The sequence below is a fragment of the Kogia breviceps genome, chromosome 5, assembly GCF_026419965.1.
Source record: "Kogia breviceps isolate mKogBre1 chromosome 5, mKogBre1 haplotype 1, whole genome shotgun sequence".
Classification (NCBI taxonomy): Eukaryota; Metazoa; Chordata; class Mammalia; order Artiodactyla; family Physeteridae; genus Kogia; species Kogia breviceps.
The window spans coordinates 51,900,229-51,921,840 of NC_081314.1; the positions used below are offsets into that span (position 1 = coordinate 51,900,229).

Here is a 21,612-nt window from a genome sequence, read left to right on the forward strand (position 1 = left end):
TTATTTATTGTCATAAGCAGAAATGTAATTGCAAGCTAAGTATATGTTAGAACTAATATTTTATTCTATTTAAAGGTACACAGTAAAATTAAAATATTATAATCACAGTTAATCAAATTAACAGTCAAAATAAGAAAGGGAAATACCTATTTGAGAACCAAAATGTTTAATGTGACATCTAAAGGACCTAGATCAGTTAAATGAAAATATTCAGAACAAAAGCATTACATTTGTTTTGAAACTGGGGGAAATTTTAAAGTAGTGGAAGGACCACTTGTTTTAAAGACTTTTTTTTTTTAATGAAAGTCTGGTCAACTTAGCTAAGTTCATAGAACACAAAGCCAATTACCTAATTTACCTAATTATCTAATTTGGAGATTTTAATCACCACAAATGCTCAGGATAATTACTGCCGAATGAAGTAGATTTCATTTTGGCTGTGCTACCTTGGCCTCAAAACTTTTAGCTGTGGTAATAATAGAATACCAGGTATTATGTGGTCGGTTTTTCCCTTCTTTAGAAATCAGGTGGATACTGGTAAATGTGATTTACATCCAACTTGGATCCAGGGCTTTATTTTTCTAATCATGACTTTTCATTTTTTTAATGATATTCTTAAAATATATTCATTTGAGGTATCTCATTTAAAAATAAAAAGTAAGTCTAGAGAACATGCTATGACAAATGTGAAACAATTCTGGGGATCCTAAAATAAAATAAATTCTGTAGGGCTGAGGATTCACTTGAATTTCAGGGCTTACTTTAAAATAAACCCTCTTCTCAGATGCCTGAATTTTTTATATTCTACACACTATTTTGGAAGAAAGTTATAACAAATGTAAACATTTTATTTAAGCCTTGTTTTATTTAAACAGAACACCTTTCTGTTCTTTTTAGGGGAATTTAGTGATGGCTCCAATGAAGCTGGTGGTATCTACCAAGTCCTGGAAATACCCTATGAGGGGGATGAGATAAGTATGATGCTGGTCTTGTCCAGACAGGAAGTTCCACTGGCCACGCTGGAGCCATTGGTCAAAGCACAGCTGATTGAAGAATGGGCAAACTCTGTGAAGAAGCAAAAAGTGGAAGTGTACCTCCCCAGGTGAGAGGTTCCTGTGTGACTCCCTCTGATAGCATGGAGGGAGGGTATCAACGAAGGTTCTGACGCAGAGAAACTCTTGCCACTGCTGTTGAATTTTGTCTTGTGTTGCTTGCTCTCTTTTTCCTCCTCTTCTTTCTCCTCCTCCTCCTCCTCCATCTTTTAAAAAGTATTCTTTCATACTCATTCAGTCCTGCCCAGAGACACAGGCTGACTCATAGATCATTCTATACTACTTATCAAGACCTAGTTTCAGATATTAAACAATATTCTTAGCTTCATTTTAGAAGATTTTTCAATAGATTGTCTCTGAATATCATTTGCATCTATAGTCTTCTGTATTTCTTTAATATTTAGATTGATAATAGCTGGAGAAAAAATAATCTTCTACTTTGTTGGAAGAAGTACAAGCAAGTCATGGGCTAGGTGCCAAGATGCAACCATAAATAAGCAGGAAGAAGCTTAAAATTCTCCCTGTGGCTGAAAGAATAAAATCCATGCAGGGCCTTGATGTTCTGACTACCATCCACTTCCTCGACCCTATCTCTGGCCACTCACCATGTTCAATTTTTTATAGTAGGTACTATCCCTGTACTTGTAGTTATGCCACAGACACCATGTGCTCTTTTATGCCTAAGGGTCTTTATGTATGTTTTTGCATTGGCCTAAAATGCCCTCCTCACATACCTTTGCCAGATATTATTTACTTAGCCTTCAGGGTACACGTCTGGCACCAGTTCTTCTAGGAAGCCTTCCATAAACTGCGTGATGGAGCAGGTGACCCTCACTTTGCCTCACTTATGCACCTCCCTGTTATGACAGTACATTTACATTACCACCCCACAACAAAATTACCTTTTTTTTTTTTTTTTTTGTGGTATGCGGGCCTCACTGTTGTGGCCTCTCCCGTTGTGGAGCACAGGCTCCGGACGCTCAGGCTCAGCGGCCATGGCTCACGGGCCCAGCCGCTCCGCGGCACGTGGGATCCTCCCAGACCGGGGCACGAACCCGTGTCCCCTGCATCGGCAGGCGGACTCCCAACCACTGCGCCACCAGGGAAGCCCAAAATTACCTTTTTTGTAGGTCTTGCTTTCCTTCTGTAAATTCTTCTAGGGTAAAGTCAGTTCTCTCTCCTATCCTAGAGATACAGTGTGGTTGCAAAATCAAACCCAACCGAAGATATTATTCTGTCCTTGAATACCTTAAAACATAATAGGGGAGCTAGACCAGCAAACCAAACAACAAATTTATAAACGTAATGTATAAATTCTAGACTAGAAAACAAAACACGCAAACAACCAATAAACACATATGTGTGTCTTTATGTGGAAGTAGAGTTCCAATATTCATTCCATGTAAGAAAATTACACACATATGATTAGTTAGTATAAATATTGAAGGATGGTAAATAAGATATTAGTATTAAAATTGAATTACTAAAACCTCATTGACTCATTCGTATTTATTCTAATTTTAGGAATTGTCATTTAAAATTACATCTTATATGAATGCTTATTTTTCCAAAAACTTAGCTGATGTTTGCTATATTATGTTAATGAAGGAGAGCTATTTGGAACTGTAGACATTTTTGGCTAGAAATATGCATATATTGATGCATTATGTTAATGTTGTAGTTCATAATATATAGCCATATATAATATATAGCCATATACTTTTCCGTCTACATATACAAATTAAGGTAATCATAATCCAAATGGTTTTTTCTTTTTAGCTAAGATATTTAGCTTGCTTTCCATGACAATACATTTATGTAGAAAGATTTCACTGTAAGTCTATTCTCAAGGAGAGGTAGCCAATGAATATCTAACATACAAAACCAGCGTTTTTTTTAAAAATATATGATAATTGATATCTACACATTTAATATATGAACAATATATCTTAACTCTAAAAGAAAAATTTACTTTTAAATATTAATTATTAAATGTAAATAACTAAATCAGATTTAAACCTTCATCTAGTGACCTTTTATCATTAATTTTGTATTTTTCACTTGTATTTTTATAAGGAATTCTTTCTGATAATATGAGAAATTCAGTAGAGAGTTAATGCTTCTCTTATTAAATTCTATGAATTGACTGCAGCATCTCCAAATGCCTTAATTCTGTAGGGATGCAAAGTTATTTGAGAGTATTTTAAAAGAATTCTAAAGGAATGTTTATTAAGTATCACATATTGTAATTCAACCACATTCACTAGAAAATGTGGCCTTTGGGCCCTGTCCACTGAGAAACTGAATGCGGCAGCAGAAGAAATTTAAATTTTCATTTTTTAAGAGATACTCTTCAATTATGAAAGAGTTTAGCTTGCTTGCTCATATTAATGCCTGTTACTAAACTAGGCATGGTTAATTACCATGTATCCATTTCTCCAGGAGTTCCATGAATTCTCCTTCTGCATGGCTAATGCATAGAGTGGGAGGCTAAGTAGCTAGATAAGATAAATTTGGTGTCCCTTTTTAAGAGATTGACTATTTCCAAATACAATGTGTTCGTAATAATCAATGGGAACTATCCACCCCTCCATTTTACAGCATTACGACCCACCAAATATTCAGTGAAGGAAGTGATTTATGTGACTCAATTTTAACAAAGGTAAAAGTTTTCTAATAGTTGTGCTCCAGCTTTACTCAAGTGTCTGTCTTAAAGGGTTTGTATAGTTTTTTCACATGGAGACATTACTCTAAAAATGCAACTTTGCATTTCTGAATTTGACCACATTCTTGTCCTACTTCACAGGTACTTTTACTTTCTATTATACCAGATTTTATACAAGTTGCTTTAAAATACTTTCCCTTAAGAGGCATAGGGTACTTGGTGGGAGGGGGACAGGGGAGAGGCAATTACGTTTGTATTAATATTTTTTCCCCGGAACAATAAATCCTACAGGAATCAGATGCTGAATTGAAATTGTATTTTTATCCAAAATACAAGAATCTATTCAGAAGAGGGTAAGATTGCTATCTCTATGTGATATCACCAAATCCAGTGAAATACCACAAGGTTTATGCACAGTCATACATCTCTAAGATTTAAATGAGATTGCCAAATATTCTTCCAACTTATCCATGGTAGAAAAAATAGTTTAGCTAATATGTAAAAGTATATATTATATATATATATATATATATATATATATATATATATATACACATATATATATAATATGTAAAATATCTAAAAAGCACTTTAGAATGATGCCTGCCATAAAGTAAGCATCATATAATTATTATTATTTTTAAAATATCCTTGTTGGAGTATAATTGCTTTACAATGCTGTGATAGTTTCTGCTTTACAACAAAGTGAATCAGTTATACATACACATATGTTCCCATATCTCTTCCCTCTTGCGTCTTCCTCCCTTCCACCCTCCCTATCCCACCCCTCTAGGTGGTCACAAACCACCTAGCTGATCTCCCTGTGGCATGCGGCTGCTTCCCACTAGCTATCCACCCTATGTTTGGTAGTGTATATATGTCCATGCCACGCTCTCATTTCGTCAGAGCTTACCCTTCCCCCTCCCCATATCCTCAAGTCCATGCTCTAGTAGGTCTGTGTTTTATTCCCGTCCTACTCCTAGTCTCTTCATGACATTTTTTAAAATTCTTAGATTCCATATATATGTGTTAGCATATGGTATTTGTTTTTCTCCTTCTGACTTACTTCACTCTGTATGACAGACTCCAGGTCCATCCACCTCACTACAAATAACTCAGTTTCATTTCTTTTTATGGCTGAATAATATTCCATTGTATATATGTGCCACATCTTCTTTATCCATTCATCTGTTGATGGACATTTAGGCTGCTTCCATGTCCTGGCTATTGTAAATAGAGGTGCAATGAACATTTTGGTACATGACTCTTTTTGAATTATGGTTTTCTCAGGGTATATGCCCAGTAGTGGGATTGCTGGGTCGTATGGTAGTTCTATTTGTAGTTTTTAAAGGAACTTCCATACTGTTCTCCATAGTGGCTGTATCAATTTACATTCCCACAAGCAGTGCAAGAGTGTTCCCTTTTCTCCACACCCTCTTCAGTATTTATTGTTTCTATATTTTTTGATGATGGCCATTCTGACTGGTGTGAGATGATATCTCATTGTAGTTTTTTTTTTTTTTTTTTTTTTTTTTTTTTTTTTTTTTTTTCGGTATGCGGGCCTCTCACTGCTGTGGCCTCTCCCGTTGCGGAGCACAGGCTCCGGACGCACAGGCTCAGCGGCCATGGCTCACGGGCTTAGTTGCTCCGCGGCATGTGGGATCTTCCCGGACCAGGGCACGAACCCGTGTCTCCTGCATCGGCAGGCAGATTCTCAACCACTGCGCCACCAGGGAAGCCCTCATTGTAGTTTTGATTTACATTTCTCTAATGATTAATGATGTTGAGCATTCTTTCATGTGTTTGTTGGCAATCTGTATGTCTTCTTTGGAGAAATGTCTATTTAGGTCTTCTGCCTATTTTTGGAATGGGTTGTTTGTTTTTTTGTTATTGAGCTGCACGAGCTGCTTATAAATTTTGGAGATTAATCCTTTGTCAGTTGCTTCATTTGAAAATATTTTCTTCCATTCTGAGGGTTGTCTTTTTGTCTTGTTTATGGTATCCTTTGCTGTGCAAAAGCTTTGAAGTTTCATTAGGTCCCATTTGTTTATTTTTGTTTTTATTTCTATTTCTCTAGGAGTTGGGTCAAAAAGGATCTTGCTGTGCTTTATGTCATAGAGTGTTCTGCCTATGTTTTCCTCTAAGAATTTGATAGTGTCTGGCCTTACCTTTAAGTATTTAATCCATTTTGAGTTTATTTTTGTGTATGGTGTTAGGGAGTGTTCTAATTTCATACTTCTACAGGTAGCTGTCCAGTTTTCCCAGCACCACTTATTGAAGAGGCTGTCTTTTCTCCACTGTATATTCTTGCCTCCTTTATCAAAGATAAGGTGACCATATGTGTGTGGGTTTATCTCTGGGCTTTCTATCCTGTTCCATTGATCTATATTTCTGTTTTTGTGCCAGTACCATACTGTCTTGATTACTGTAGCCTTGTAGTATAGTCTGAAGTCAGGGAGCCTGATTCCTCCAGCTCCCTTTTTCGTTCTCAAGATTGCTTTGGCTATTTGGGGTCTTTTGTGTTTCCATACAAATTGTGAAATTTTTTGTTCTAGTTCTGTAAAAAATGTCAGTGGTAGTTTGATAGGGATTGCATTGAATCTGTAGATTGCTTTGGGTAGTAGAGTCATTTTCACAATGTTGATTCTTCCAATCCAAGAACATGGTATATCTCTCCATCTATTTGTATCATCTTTAATTTCTTTCATCAGTGTCTTATAATTTTCTGCATACAGGTCTTTTGTCCCCTTAGGTAGGTTTATTCCTAGATATTTCATTCTTTTTGTTGCACTTGTAAATGGGAGTGTTTCCTTAATTTTTCTTTCAGATTTTTCATCATTAGTGTATAGGAATGCAAGAGATTTGTGTGCGTTAATTTTGTGTCCTGCAACATTACCAAATTCATTGATTAGCTCTAGTAGTTTTCTCTAGCATCCTTAGGATTCTCTATGTATAGTATCATGTCATCTGCAAACAGTGACAGCTTTACTTCCTCATTTCCAATTTGGATTCCTTTTATTTCTTTTTCTTCTCTGATTGCTGTGGCTAGAAGTTCCAAAACTATGTTGAATAAGAGTGGTGAGAGTGGGCAACCTTGTCTTGTTCCTGATCTTAGTGGAAATGGTTTCAGTTTTTCACCATTGAGAACAATGTTGGCTGTGGGTTTGTCATATATGGCCTTTATTATGTTGAGGAAAGTTCCCTCTATGCCTACTTTCTGCAGGGTTTTTATCATAAATGGGTGTTGAATTTTGTCAAAAGCTTTCTCTGCATCTATTGAGATGATCATATGGTTTTTCTCCTTCAGTTTGTTGATATGGTGTATCACGTTGATTGATTTGCATATATTGAAGAATCCTTACATTCCTGGGATAAACCCCACTTGATCGTGGTGTATGATCCTTTTAATGTGCTGTTGGATTCTGTTTGCTAGCATTTTGTTGAGGATTTTTGCATCTATGTTCATCAGTGATATTGGGCTATAGTTTTCTTTCTTTGTGACATCTTTGTCTGGTTTTGGTATCAGGGTGATGGTGGCCTCATAGAATGAGTTTGGGAGTGTTCCTACCTCTGCTATCTTGTGGAAGAGTTTGAGAAGGATAGGTGTTAGCTCTTCTCTAAATGTTTGATAGAATTCGCCTGTGAAGCCATCTGGTCCTGGGCTTTTGTTTGTTGGAAGATTTTTAATCACAGTTTCAATTTCAGTGCTTGTGATTGGTCTGTTCATATTTTCTATGTTTCCTGGTTCAGTCTTGGCAGCTTGTGCATTTCTAAGAATTTGTCCATTTCTTCCAGGTTGTCCATTTTATTGGCATACAGTTGCTTGTAGTAATCTCTCATAATCTTTTGTATTTCTGCAGTGCCAGTTGTTACATCTCCTTTTTCATTTCTAATTCTATTGATTTGAGTCTTCTCTCTTTTTTTCTTGATGAGTCTGGCTAATAGTTTATCAATTTTGTTTATCTTCTCAAAGAACTAGCTTTTAGTTTTATTGATCTTTGCTATCGTTTCCTTCATTTCTTTTTCATTTATTTCTGATCTGATATTTATGTTTTCTTTCCTTCTGCTAAATTTGGGGTTTCTTTGTTCTTCTTTCTCTAATTGCTTTAGGTGCAAAGTTAGGTTGTTTATTCGAGATGTTTCCTGTTTCTTAAGGTATGATTGTATTGCTATAAACTTCCCTCTTAGAACTGCTTTTGCTGCATCCCATAGGTTTTGGGTCGTCGTGTCTCCATTGTCATTTGTTTCTAAGTATTTTTTTATTTCCTCTTTGATTTCTTCAGTGTTTAGCCTCCATGTGTTTGTATTTTTTACAGATCTTTTCCTGTAATTGATATCTAGTCTCATAGTGTTGTGGTTGGAAAAGATACTTGATACGATTTCAATTTTCTTAAATTTACCAAGGCTAGATTTGTGACCCAATATATGATCTATCCTGGAGAATGTTCCATGAGCACTTGAGAAAATGTATATTCTGTTGTTTTTGGATGGAATGTCCTATAAATATCAATTAAGTCCATCTTGTTTAATGTATCATTTAAAACTTGTGTTTCCTTATTTATTTTCATTTTGGATGATCTGTCCATTGGTGAAAGTGGGGTGTTAAACTCCCCTACTATGATTGTGTTACTTTCGATTTCCCCTTTTATGGTTGTTAGTATTTGCCTTATGTATTGAGGTGCTCCTGTGTTGGGTGCATAAATATTTACAATTGTTATATCTTCTTTATGGATCAATCCCTTGATAATTATGTAGTATCCTTCTTTGTCTCTTATAATAGTCTTTATTTTAAAGTCTATTTTGTCTGATATGAGAATTGCTACTCCAGCTTTCTTTTGATTTCCATTTGCATGGAATATCTTTTTCCATCCCCTCACTTTCAGTCTGTATGTGTCCCTAGGTCTGAAGTGGGTCTCTTGTAGACAGCATATATATGGGTCTTGTTTTTGTATCCATTCAGCCAGTCTGTGTCTTTTGGTGGGAGCATTTAATTCATTTACATTTAAGGTAATTATCAATATGTATGTTCCTACTACCATTTACTTAATTGTTTTGAGTTTGTTCTTGTAGGTCTTTTCCTTCTCTTGTGTTTCTTGCCTAGAGAAGTTCCTTTAGCATTTGTTGTGAAGCTGATTTGGTGATGCTGAACTCTGTCAGCTTTTGGTTGTCTGTAAAGGTTTTAATTTCTCCATCAAATCTGCATGAGATCCTTGCTGGGTAGAGTAATCTTGGTTGTAGGTTTTTCTCCTTCATCACTTTATTTTTTTTTTTTTTTTTTTTTTTTTTTTTGTGGTACGCGGGCCTCTCACTGTTGTGGCCTCTCCCGTTGCGGAGCACAGGCTCCGGACGCGCAGGCCTAGCGGCCATGGCTCACGGGCTCAGTTGCTCCGCGGCATGTGGGATCCTCCCGGACCAGGGCACGAACCCGTGTCTCCTGCATCGGCAGGCGGATTCTCAACCACTGCGCCACCAGGGAAGCCCCTTCATCACTTTAAATATGTCCTGCCACTCCCTTCTGGCTTGCAGAATTTCTGATGAAAGATCAGCTTTTAACCTTATGGGGATTCCCTTGTGTGTTATTTGTTGTTTTTCCCTTGCTACTTTTAATATGTTTTCTTTGTATTTAATTTTTGATAGTTTGATTAATATGTCTTGGCATGTTTCTCCTTGGATTTATCCTGTATAGGACTCTATGTGCTTCCTGTACTTGACTATTTCCTTTCCAATATTAGGGAAGTTTTCAACTATAATCTCTTCAAATATTTTCTCAGTCCCTTTCTTTTTCTCTTCTTCTGGGACCCCTATAATTCAAATGTTGGTGCATTTAATGTTGTCCCATAGGTCTCTGAGACTATCCTCAGTTCTTTTCATTCTTTTTTCTTTATTCTGCTCTGCAGTAGTCATTTCCACTATCGTATCTTCCAGATCACTTATCCATTCTTCTGCCTCAGTTATTCTGCTGTTGATTCCTTGTAGAGAATTTTAAATTTCATATATTGTGTTGTTCATCATTGTTTGTTTCTCTTTAGTTCTTCTAGGTCCTTGGTAAACGTTTCTTGTATTTTCTCCATACTATTTCCAAGATTTGGATCATCTTTACTATCATTATTCTGAATTCTTTTTCAGGTAGACTGCCTATTTCCTCTTCATTTGTTAGTTCTGGTAGGTTTTTACCTTGCTCCTTCATCTACTGTGTGTTTTTATGTCTTTTCATTTTGCTTATCTTACTGTGTTTGGGGTCTCCTCTTCGCAGTCTGCAGGTTCGTAGTTCCCATTGTTTTTGGTGTCTGTCCCCAGTGGCTAAGGTTGGTTTAGTGGGTTGAGTAGGTTTCCTGGTTTGGGGGACTCGTGCCCGTGTTCTGGTGGATGAAGCTGGATCTTGTCTTTCAGGTGGGCAGGTCCACGTCTGGTGTGTGTTTTGGGGTGTCTGTAGCCTTATTATGATTTCAGGCAGCCTCTCTGCTAATGGATGGGGCTGTAGTCCTGTCTTGCTAGTTGTTGGGCATAGGGTGTCCAGCACTGTTCGTTGCTGGTCGTTGAGTGAAGCTGGGTCTTGGTCTTGAGATGGAGATCTCTGGGAGATTTTCGCTGTTTGATATTACGTGGAGCTGGGAGGTCTCTTGTGGACCAGTGTCCTGAAGTTGGTTCTCCCACCTCAGAGACACAGCCCTGACGCCTGGCTGGAGCACCAAGAGCCTTTAATCCACATGGCTCAGAATAAAAGGGAGAAAAAATAGAAAGGAAAGAAAAGGAAGGAAGGAAGGAAGAAAGGAAGAAAGAAAGGGAGAGAGGAAGGGAGGGAGGGAGAGAGAGAGAGAGAGAGAGAGAAAGAAAAAAAAAAGAGAAAGAAAAGAGAAAAAAGAAAGGTAAAATAAAGTAGGATAAAGTTATTAAAATAAAAAATAATTATTAAGAAGAAAAATTTTTTTAATTAAAAAGAAAAAGTTGGTCAGAACCCTAGGACAAATGGTGAAAGCAAAGCTATACAGACAAAATCTCACACAGCAGCACACACATACACACTCACAAAAAGAGAAAAAGGGGAAAATAATAATATATCTTGCTCCCAAAGTCGACCTCTTCAACTTGGGATGATTCGCTGTCTATTTAGGTATTCCACAGATGCAGGGCACTTCAAGTTGATTGTGGAGATTTAATCCACTGCTTCTGAGGCTGCTGGGAGAGACCTCCCCCTCTCCTCTTTGTTCGCACAGCTCCCGGGGTTTAGCTTTGGACTTGGTCCCGCCTCTGTGCGTAGGTCGTCTGAGGGCGTCTGCTCTTCGCTCAGACAGGACGGGGTTAAAGGATCAGCTGATTCGGGGGCTCTGGCTCACTCAGGTCGGGGGGAGGGAGGGGTACGGAAGCGGGGCGAGCCTGTGGCGGCAGAGGCCGGCGTGACGTTGCACCAGCCTGAGGCGCACTGTGCGTTCTCCCAGGGAAGCTGTCCCTGGATTACGGGACCCTGGCAGTGGTGGGCTGCACAGGCTCCCGGGAGGGGAGGTGTGGATAGTGACCTGTGCTCACACACAGGCTTCTTGGTGGTGGCAGCAGCAGCCTTAGCGTCTCATGCCCGTCTCTGAGGTCCGCGCTGATAGCCCCGGCTGGCGCCCATTTCTGGTGCTCCTTTACGCAGCGTGCTTAATCCCCTCTCCTCGCGCCCCAGGAAGCAAAGAGGGAAGAAAAGGTTTCTTGCCTCTTCAGCAGCTCCAGACTTCTCCCGGACTCCCCTCCCGGCTAGCGGTGGTGCACTAACCCCTGCAGGCTGTGTTCACGCTTCCAACCCCAGTCTTCTCCTTGGGATCCGATGGAAGCCCAAGCCTCAGCTCCCAGCCCCGCCCGCCCTGGTGGGTGAGCAGACAAGCCTCTTGGGCTGGTGAGTGCCGGTTGGGACCGATCCTCTGTGCGGGAATCTCTCCGCTTTGCCCTCCGCACCCTGTGGCTGCGCTCTCCTCCGCGGCTCCGAAGCTTCCCCCACCCCCCCACCCCCCGCCACCCGTAGTCTCCCCCCGCGAAGGGGCTTCTAGTGTGTGGGAACCTTTCCTCCTTCACAGCTCCCTCCCAGTGGTGCAGGTCCCATCCCCATTCTTTTGTCTCTGTTTATTCTTTTTTCTTTTGCCCTACCCAGGTACGTGGGGGTGTTTCTTGCCTTTTGGGAGGTCTGAGGTCTTCTGCCAGCGTTCATTGGGTGTTCTGTAGGAGCTGTTCCACGTGTAGATGTATTTCTGATGTATCTGTGGGGAGGAAGTTGATATCCATGTCTTACTCTTCTGCCATCTTCTCTCTCCTCCTCGCATCATATAATTATTATCTAATATTACTATTATTGTTTATTTTTAAGTCCTAGTATTTATCTTTTGTTAATCAATCTTCTTATATACTTTTCTCTAAGTAGGATTTTTTTAAACTTGGTTCTAATGAAATTACCCTCTTCACTGTATATTCTTACTTTTCAGTCTTACTGATACAACTTAGGTATAAAAAGATCTTTCTAGTGATAAAATCAAAATGAAATCCCTAATACTTGGAAAGCAGATGTACCTGGCTGTAGTATCTTTACACTCTTACCTTTTTAGTCTCAGGTTTGTCATTTGTGATCAGAGTACTAGAAATCAAAGGATAAGCATTCTCTATTTTATAACCAGAAACCATCCTGCTATTTTGAAGTGATTATCTACTAATAAAGCACTTTGGTTTCATGTCTGTTACAGAAAACCAGTGCATAAACCATCTGATTTTTTTTTTTTTTTTTTTTTTGCGGTACGCGGGCCTTTCACTGTTGTGGCCTCTCCCGTTGTGGTGCACAGGCTCCGGACGCGCAGGCTCAGTGGCCACGGCTCACGGGCCCAGCCGCTCCACGGCATGTAGGATCTTCCCGGACTGGGGCACAAACCCGCGTCCCCTGCAACGGCAGGCGGACTCTCAACCACTGCGCCACCAGGGAAGCCCAAGCCATCTGATTTTATTTTTTATCATGAGTGCTTTTATTAGGTTTTTCTTCAAAGAATTTGATTAATTCTTACACAATTTTATAAATCTCCTTATGTGTAAAGTATATTTGTTCTTTTCTAACACTTGCTCCACACCGTCCCTGTTTAGTCTCCGATGCTTCTGCCCTCCGCATACCTCTTTAATTTATTCAGATAGAAAATTGCAAATACAAGATTACATCAAATGCCTTTACAAAAACAGCCATGCATTTTGGTTTTAAAAAAGTAGCATTGTGGCTTTTTATTTTTAAAATCAGTGGGTGAAATGTAAAATCTTCCTGTAGTTTGTTTGTTTTTAAATAAGCCATTGTTGGAATTATAGTGATTAAGGGTGGGAGGACTTCACAGTCAGAAAGATCTCAGTTCATATCTTTATTCTGCCACCTACTAGCTGTGTGATTAGGGAAGTGGTTTAGCTTTATTGAACTTCAGTTTGTTCTGTGGAATAGAGGTAACAATACCTGTCTCATAGGATTGTGTGAGATTATCACAGGGATTATTAAATGAGATACTAGACATAAAAGGATTTGCATAGTGCCTGGGTCTTAGTAAACACTCAGTATATGGGAGATGATAATGATTATTTATTATTAATATTAGTCTATATAAAGAGGAAATACAGTATATGGATAATAGCTATTTTTTAATAGTTTGATAAGGAACAAAGACAAGGAATGGAGAAGTGGAAATTGTTTACATCTTGTCTTCAACTTTAAACAAACACTCATGGACACCTAGATTTTATTTCACTTCACCCTACGTATTTGGTCTTATGCCAGATACTACAAATATTAAAATGAAAAAAACACTAGATCTGACAAATTTACAGTTAAAGTAGCAGAGATTAGTATACCTATTTCATCAAATTACTCCACCACTACTAAAATGCAAATATTCAACAGCTTAACATTGATAATAATGTGAATGTTACACATAACTGCAATATGGTGAGTACTATTAACATATCTGCCCTTTACTGCATGCCTGTTACAAGCCAGCATCATCCTAAAATGTTTAGAAAACTTATTTAATCCCCTCAACAATACTGTGAAGTAGGCATTATTATTGCCATTTTCCATATGCCAAAACCAAGGTTCAGAAATTAGGGAACTTGCCCAAATTCAATCTAGCTAAAATATCATTGTCACCTAAACAGCCTAAAAAGTGTGAAAAAAACCAAGCTGCTTTTAAGAAGTAAAAAGAATCCTTACTGACATCTTCCTTCACTTTCCTATTTTAAGTAGGTCAGGATATATATACTACTACCTGGATCCATTTCCTGACTCCGCCACTTACTAGCTGTATGAACTTGGTCAAGTTATTCCATCTCTCTCTGCTGCTCAGGTTCTTCAAATATTAACTGAAGATAATAATACCTACCTCAAAGAGCTGTAGTGATATTTAAATTAATCTGTTTTTGTTAAATTAATCTGTTTTATATTGTTGGAACAGTTCCTATTATATAGTAAGCTACATATGTGACCAATAAACAAACAAATAAATAACAAAGCACACAGAGAAAACACTTTAAGAATTCATTCAAGTCACTGAATATATTCTCCAATGTATTTCCCTACTCACCCCCTTTTCTACTTTCACAGTCAATACCTGCTTTTTGTGGAAAACAAAATAAACAATGTTAAGTGCAAGTTAAAGTGTAAGATATAGATAAAATCTAGCACTTAGTCTAATATGTTTTTTATACCTTTATTCATCTGTTGGTTTTCCCCTGATTATTCCTCTTGGTGTCTGAGTCTTGTTTATAGCAGTCATTCTCTTTTCATTCTTCTTAATACCAGACATCAGAAATGATGCTAAAGTAATATTTAGTGACTATTATAGACTTAGCTTTTTTAAGGACACAGCCCATTGCCTAAATACTTACATTTATGATCTGTATTGATTAGGAGGCAACACCTTTTAAAAAGGAAATATTTAGTTCTAACCAGTTGTTTTTCACTTTTTATAAAAAAGTAATAAAAGCCTTTGCTTTTAAAAACTGCACTTGTTAATACAGCCGTGCTCGGTCCATATCTTTCACTGGAAAGATGGGTGATACAATTCACTGGTTTGACACAATCTCATTGGGAGAGATTCTATATTAAGACCAATCTGGCTTCCTACTTAATAATTTAATACTATTCTGTTATGTTATTCTTTTCGATGCTCCCTTTTTTTACAATAACAATCAAATACTACTTATAGTCAAAATCCAGTTTTAGTATAATTTACCCTCTATAAAACAGACTTTTAAAAATCAACATATCTAACATTTTATTCCTGTCCCAGATAGCAGGATGCTGTAACTAAATACTTTTAAAATGCTGTAACTAAATACTTTTTCCCCTCTGTGTTCTCCAGGTTCACAGTGGAACAGGAAATTGATTTAAAACATGTTTTGAAGGCTCTTGGAATAACTGAAGTTTTCATCAAAAATGCAAATTTGACAGCCTTGTCTGGTAGGAAATAAACACTAATTAAAAAAAAATGTTATTCCATAAAGTTTTTTTAAAATGATGGTGGTGAATCCTCTATTTATTAAGGAGTTCTGAGGTAAAATATAGTTATCAGTTGCCAGATAAATATAAGAAATCTATTTAACTTCTACAAGCAAAACTATAAATACAGTCACAACATTGTTTGTATTATTCTGCTCCATGTCTATCTTTGATAGCAGATTATATTCTCCAGAAGACCTGTCTTATGCATCTTTGAATTCCCCATCACATCTGACAGAATGCCTTGTAGAGCAGATAATCAATAAATGTGTTGATTGAATATCTCAATATGTCCAGTTATAATAAATCATATGGGAAAGAAAGAAGGAAGAGAGGATAAATGAGTGCCTGCTGTGAGAACTAGATGCTTTTAAAAAGAACACCTGTGAGATGATGTAAATATTATCTTAAGTCTTCAATAAAAAACAGTGGTTTTGAAGAAGTAGCTTCAAAATATACTTGACATATTGGGTGTTGAGTAATTTATTTAAAATATCCCAAGGGAAAACAACCAGTTAAATTATTTGATTCAGATGCCCTAATTTGGTCAGGATAAAAATCTTAACATATTAGTAACATTAAAGTACTTAGAAATGTAAAATCCTTTTGGAATTTTTTTTTTTTGCGGTACGCGGGCCTCTCACTGCTGTGGCCTCTCCCGTTGCGGAGCACAGGCTCCGGACGCGCAGGCTCAGCGGCCACGACTCACGGGCCCAGCCGCTCTGCGGCACGTGGGATCTTCCCGGACCGGGACACGAACCCATGTCCCCTGCATCGGCAGGCGGACTCTCAACCACTGCGCCACCAGGGAAGCCCCTGGAAATATTTTTAAAGCAGCTAATCCGAAGACACGTATTGAAATAAGGTACCTGTGAGTGTAAGATTTAGTTAGCTTAGATAATGATAATTTTCATCATTTCTATAGAACATGGGAAATAAAACAATATGTTTTCTGATGAGATAAAGACAGATTTATATCAAGATAAAACAAGAGTTCAGAGCCCTAGGAGCTTGGATGTGAGCCATGATGGTAGAATAAGTGGAGATTCAAAGGGTAATGGGTACATTGTACTTGAGGCAGAAATATATATATATATATATTTGTGGTTCAAGCACAGGATAATTTAAAGTTCTTATGCTCCTTTCCTTAGGAATTCAAAGAATGCTATACTGGCCAAATTCCAACTAAATAATTATACTTTGCTTTCTTACCATGGCTCTATTTTCAGTTTGATTAGATATTCCTCAGTGTGTCACCCAAACATCGAGGCAGTTATTTCACACACATAGAATATTTACTGCTTTTCAGTCCTGAGGGAGTATCACTGCAGTGGCAAATCAATTATTGTGGTCAGTGTAGGTCAAATTTTTTGACACATCTGGAAGGTTTAAAAGGTAATATTTAATTGCCTTTACTATATACAGAGACAATAGAGCATAAATGTACATATGAGTGCAGATTTGAAATCACACTAGGCTCTTTCAGAGTTCATAGTCTATAGCGGAAAGTCTTTGCTCTTTGATCAAACCTCCGTCAGAACTGAATACTTCTCAGTATCCTGCTTACAGCTGCATTCCCAGTACCTGGCCCAAGGCTGACACATAGTTGGCACACAGTAGATGTCTGCTATAGGATAAAACAAGGGAGAGGGCTTCCCTGGTGGCGCAGTGGTTGAGAGTCCGCCTGCTGATGCAGGGGACACGGGTTTGCTCTGCACCTCACATCCCCCAGCCCTCATCTTTATGAAATTTCTCCCACCTGAAATACCTTTTGAACTGAGCCTCAGGTCAAATATCTCCAACTTTATTAAGCCACCATGATTACACCAACGAGAAGTAATCACTGTTTTTTAAATACTACAATATTCTATTATTTTTCTTATGCCACATACCACATTTAATTTCATATTATCATTATTTATGCATTGGATATCTCCCACCAGAATTTAAACTTCCACATAATTGATCCTTATGTGTGTTTAAGAAGCACCCAGCACCGTGCTTTCTGCTTCGTACTCCCTGAATGAAGGAACAAATAAGATGAGATGCTCTGTATTTATTGTGTTTATTTTTTCACCTCAGTTTGATGTCCATTGCTTTTGACGCTAAATTCCATGAACATAAAACATAGTAGAGACTCATGCAATAAACATGGAATCCAGAGAGTGCTGAGAATCATTTTCTTCTCAGGCTCTATTTAAAATGCTCATCTAGTTGCAGCGAAGATCCTGTTATAGAGTAGGGCTATTTTTGTAAGGGAAATGAAGGACCATCAGCATTTGGATTAATAGATAATCCTCTTGGAAAGTGTAAGGGGAAAGAGAAAGAGAGTACGAGATCCTTCAGCACGAAGTATGAGCTTTAATGAAGGAGCCAATGAAATAAAGGAATTAAGAAGACACAGCAAAAGCCATATTCGGGTCAGACTCAAGCGCTTAGATTTATGCTGGACTGACTCTTACATCCTGCCCTTGTTTGTTCTCTTTCTCCTTCTACCTGTAAGTCAGAGTGCTGTCTTTCTCTTCCAGCACCATAATTCCAGTTCTATCTACCCCACTTTCTTGCTTGGACTGTTGCAACAGCTGACACAGTTGATCTTCTTGCCCCCAGCTGATTGCTCATCCAATTCACACTTCACAGCTGCTGCCACCGATATCTTCTAAAATCAAAGCCGTCATGTCCTGTTACTTCTGGACAAAGCCCAGGCTCTCTAGCATCATGGTCCAAGCGCTTAAAATCAAGCACATCCCCCGCCACTTCCCTCCTCCTCCTAGCCCCAGCTTCAGTTGGACCTTCAGGTCATCACCACTGCTTCTCTCACTCTGCAGATATTAATTCTCTGTTTGGAATGCCCCTGTCCCCTTCTCTGACTTTCACTCTTCTCCTTATTCTTCAAGAACCAGTCCAAATGCCAGCATCCCTGAGAAGCTTCCCCTGATGTCTTGCCCTTCCTAGCTGGTTTACTTTCCCTTATCTGGATTCTGATAGTGCAAAGTGCTCTCACAACTTCTACTTTTTCCTTGGATTCTTTGTTCTTATACCTGTCACTGAGCTCGGAGCTCCTCAGAAGCCTGGACTGTGTCATAGACATCTTTCTGTCCTCAGAGCCCAGCATGGTGTGGGGAGCAGGATAGATGCTGGGTGGGTGCGTGCCCTGAGAAGATGGTGCTGGGCTCTGCCTTGCTCCAAGTTGGGGGCTTCTCTCAAGCCTCTGGCCCTCCTCACTCCCCATGCTCCAGCCACACAGGATTTTTCTGGGTCCTTGAACACACCTGGCTTGTATCTGCCTCTGCACTAGCCTTTCCCCCCAACTGCTAACTCTACTTTTAGGTCTGCCTGGGACTGACTCCTCTGTATTCTTTAGGTCTCAGCTCAAATTAACCTTCTCAGACAAGCCTTTCCTAACATCCAATGTCAAGTAGCTCCTCTTCCCTTCCCAGTCACCAGCCAACCCATCACTTTATATTATTTCTTATACTTACCATACCCTGAAATTGTGGTCATGTATTGATTTGCTTTTTTATTGTCCTTGTTATTTAATGTCTTCTCTCCCCCATTAGGAAGGAACTGTTTAGCTCACCGTAGTATACCCGGTGCATCCACAATGTCAGGCACATAGGAGGTGCTCAGTACATGAATAAATGAATGAGTGAATAAATGAATGAGTATTTGCTGGTCTATAACAAAATCTATGCAGAAAAACAAATAAGCAAACACTATTCCTACCTTGAAGGAGCTCAAATTCTAAAAGCCTTTCTAAAGTTCATGGGTGGGGCTGAAGCTAAAAGTATTTTAGCAACTAAAGTACGGAGACAGAGATGTTTTTGGTATTCTAGGGTTCTGTTATGGAACTCCGTTCATTCTGTTACTTTAAGCATGTCCTTGGTGATGCAGAAATCCATTAAAATTGGCTGATTAGGAACAGTGCCACAAAGGAAGTAGTGGCATACTCTTGCCTGATGGCCATCCGGCCAGCGTTATGTCAATCACAGGTACTTAGAGCCTTTGGTGCCCTGCACGATACCTCAGACGAGCAGGGTACTTGATAAATATTTGCTCAGTGACTGAATGAATGCCTTAGTATTTTGCCCTGCTTTTTTCAGAAGAGCTTGAATTACTGCCCAGCTCTTCTCTGGGGAACCTAGGGTTTGCTGGCACTGTTTCCATCTTATCCATTATGAAGAGCCTTGCTCCACGCTGCCTGGAGAAAAGTAGGACCAGTTATTTGGCAGCAATGTCTGCCGTGGCCAGAAGGAGAAGACTGCTTGGGACCAGTGTGTGGGTTTTTGTTTTTTTTGTTTTTTTGGTAGTTCTGTTTGCCATTGACTTATTTATTTCCATTTTTAGAGAATAGTTAACTTTTCTCTAACAAATAAGACCAACTTATCAGTGTAAATTTCTTTAACTCCCCTCATATTATGATTCCTTGAATACCTGAGTGCATACTTGGTGGCTGGAAGTGTGCAAGGAACTGGGGAAAGGGAAAGGAGATAAATAGGACAGGAGGGTCCAGGCCCTCAGGGAATAAGTGCGTTAAGTGTAGTGAAGTCTTGTTTACAACTGGAGACATTTGCTGTCCTTGGTGTAGCAGTTAATCACCCCCAGGAGTTGGAACATTGGATTCAATCTTTATTTTGCTGTCTTTGAAATATATATGATGACAGTGGTCTGTTGGATGCCATTCCCTTTGCTCTTCTACTCAATTAGATTTTTAAGTTTTCTAGTGTGTGTGTGGCCTTTGTATTCTTTCTCTCTCTGGGGCTGTTTTCCATCAATTTTCCTAGACCATCTACTTTGGATTCGTGTCACATGTTTTATTTATTACAAGAATAAACTTTATAGCCATCATGGTGAACAGAATTGTAGTCATGGTACCCACAGAGTGACAACACCCAAAGTCTTACAATATGAAATAACTAACACCTTTCATTCAACAGTTACTAAATGTTGGGTTAACTACTGGAAAATTACACATTACCAGGAAACTCCCTCTACTTAGGTTAGTTCATTCATTAGGCTCCCTAAATGCCAGAAGCCAGGGGCACTAAGGGGAAGGACACAATCCTTGCCTGAAGGAAGTGGACAGTCCAGGAAGAGAGAGATAGCAGTGTGAATATGATATGTTATGAAGGCTTAAATAGAATTAGATCCTGGGTTCAGTGGGAAAGAGTGGTCAGTTCTACTTTAGTTGGGGGACAGGGGTGGGAATCAGGAGAGAGCAGAAAAGTCCTGGTAGGGTTCAAAGCTGATCCTTAAAAGTAGATTAGGAGTCTCACTGTACAAGGGTTCAGTGAGTTTCTGGGGAAGCAAAGACACAGAAGTGATAAAGTGTGGTATGATCAGGCCATTGCCATTCACATAATCTGGAGCACAGTGTGTCGAGTGAAGAATGCTAATTGGAAGAGGCAACCTCACGGAGGCCCTCATATTACACACTGAGCAGGTGTGTTATATACTGAGGGGGAGATGAGAGGTAGAGCTAGCAGGAGAGGTGATAAAGGGTTTTAAGTAGGGGAGTAGCATGAATTGGTTTGTATTTGATGATCATCCCAGAGAAGCTTAAATGTGAATGGGAGGCAGTTAGAGTAGTTTTAACTGCTGTGTCATGATACACTGACATCCCCAGAAACTCATTTTAAAAAGTTATTTGTATGTGTTGAGGGGTTTAATTTTCTGATTTTGAAGAACTTTTACCTCCATATTAATAGATGAGTTTGGTCTATGATTTTCTTTTCTTAGACAGTCCTGTTTTAATTTTAATAGCAAGTAAGATGACCCAGAGATGACTTAGATTGCTTTTATTCTCTTTCTAGAGTCTGGAATAGTTTTATCTCAGAAAATTCGGTTGCTAGAAGGTTTGGTTAAAGTTCCCTAGAAAACCATCTAGGCTTGGAGTCTTTAATTTTGAGGATGGGGGAAGATTCTGTCTACTGATTCAACTACTTTAATGGTTACTGGACTATTCATTCTATTTTTTTCCTTGATTCAACTTTATAATTTAAATATTTTTATAAAATTGTAGTTGATGGCAAATCATCTATTTCAAACTTATCTGCATAAAGAAGCATAAGAAACTTGTGGGGAGAGTTGGAAATATTCTTTATCTTATTTGTAGAGGTGGGGTCATAGATATATACATCTATCAAAATTTACCAAATTATGTATTATAAATAGTCACAATGCATAGTAAATAAAGTATACCCTTTAAAGTTAACATTATCTGCAGAAAATTATATAGTATTTTTCGTGATTTTAAAAGATTCTCTTCTGTTATCTTTAGGTATGCTCTGCTTTTTTTTCTTAACATTGTTTACTTGGGTAATTTCTCTTTCTTCTTTGTGAATCTCATTATAGGCTTGTCCATTTCATTATCTTTTAAATAACTAGCTCTCTGGGAAGAACCCAAGGCA

The 21,612-nt window shown here is 38.6% G+C and overlaps 1 protein-coding gene and 1 long non-coding RNA gene across 2 annotated transcripts in view; one reads left to right on the top strand and one right to left on the bottom strand.

Annotated features, from left to right (window-relative positions):
- Nucleotides 1-21,612, top strand: part of SERPINI1 (serpin family I member 1) — a 71,926-nt gene that overhangs the window by 44,752 nt on the left and 5,562 nt on the right. Inside the window, exons 5-6 of the mRNA XM_059063655.2 lie at nucleotides 898-1,102; nucleotides 15,066-15,163. Of these exons, the coding sequence (XP_058919638.1) occupies nucleotides 898-1,102; nucleotides 15,066-15,163 (303 nt within the window). The remainder of the gene's footprint in view (nucleotides 1-897; nucleotides 1,103-15,065; nucleotides 15,164-21,612) is intronic.
- Nucleotides 11,752-21,612, bottom strand: part of LOC136794238 (uncharacterized) — a 193,316-nt gene continuing 183,455 nt past the window's right edge. Inside the window, exon 4 of the long non-coding RNA XR_010840661.1 lies at nucleotides 11,752-11,948. This is a non-coding gene — a long non-coding RNA (uncharacterized lncRNA). The remainder of the gene's footprint in view (nucleotides 11,949-21,612) is intronic.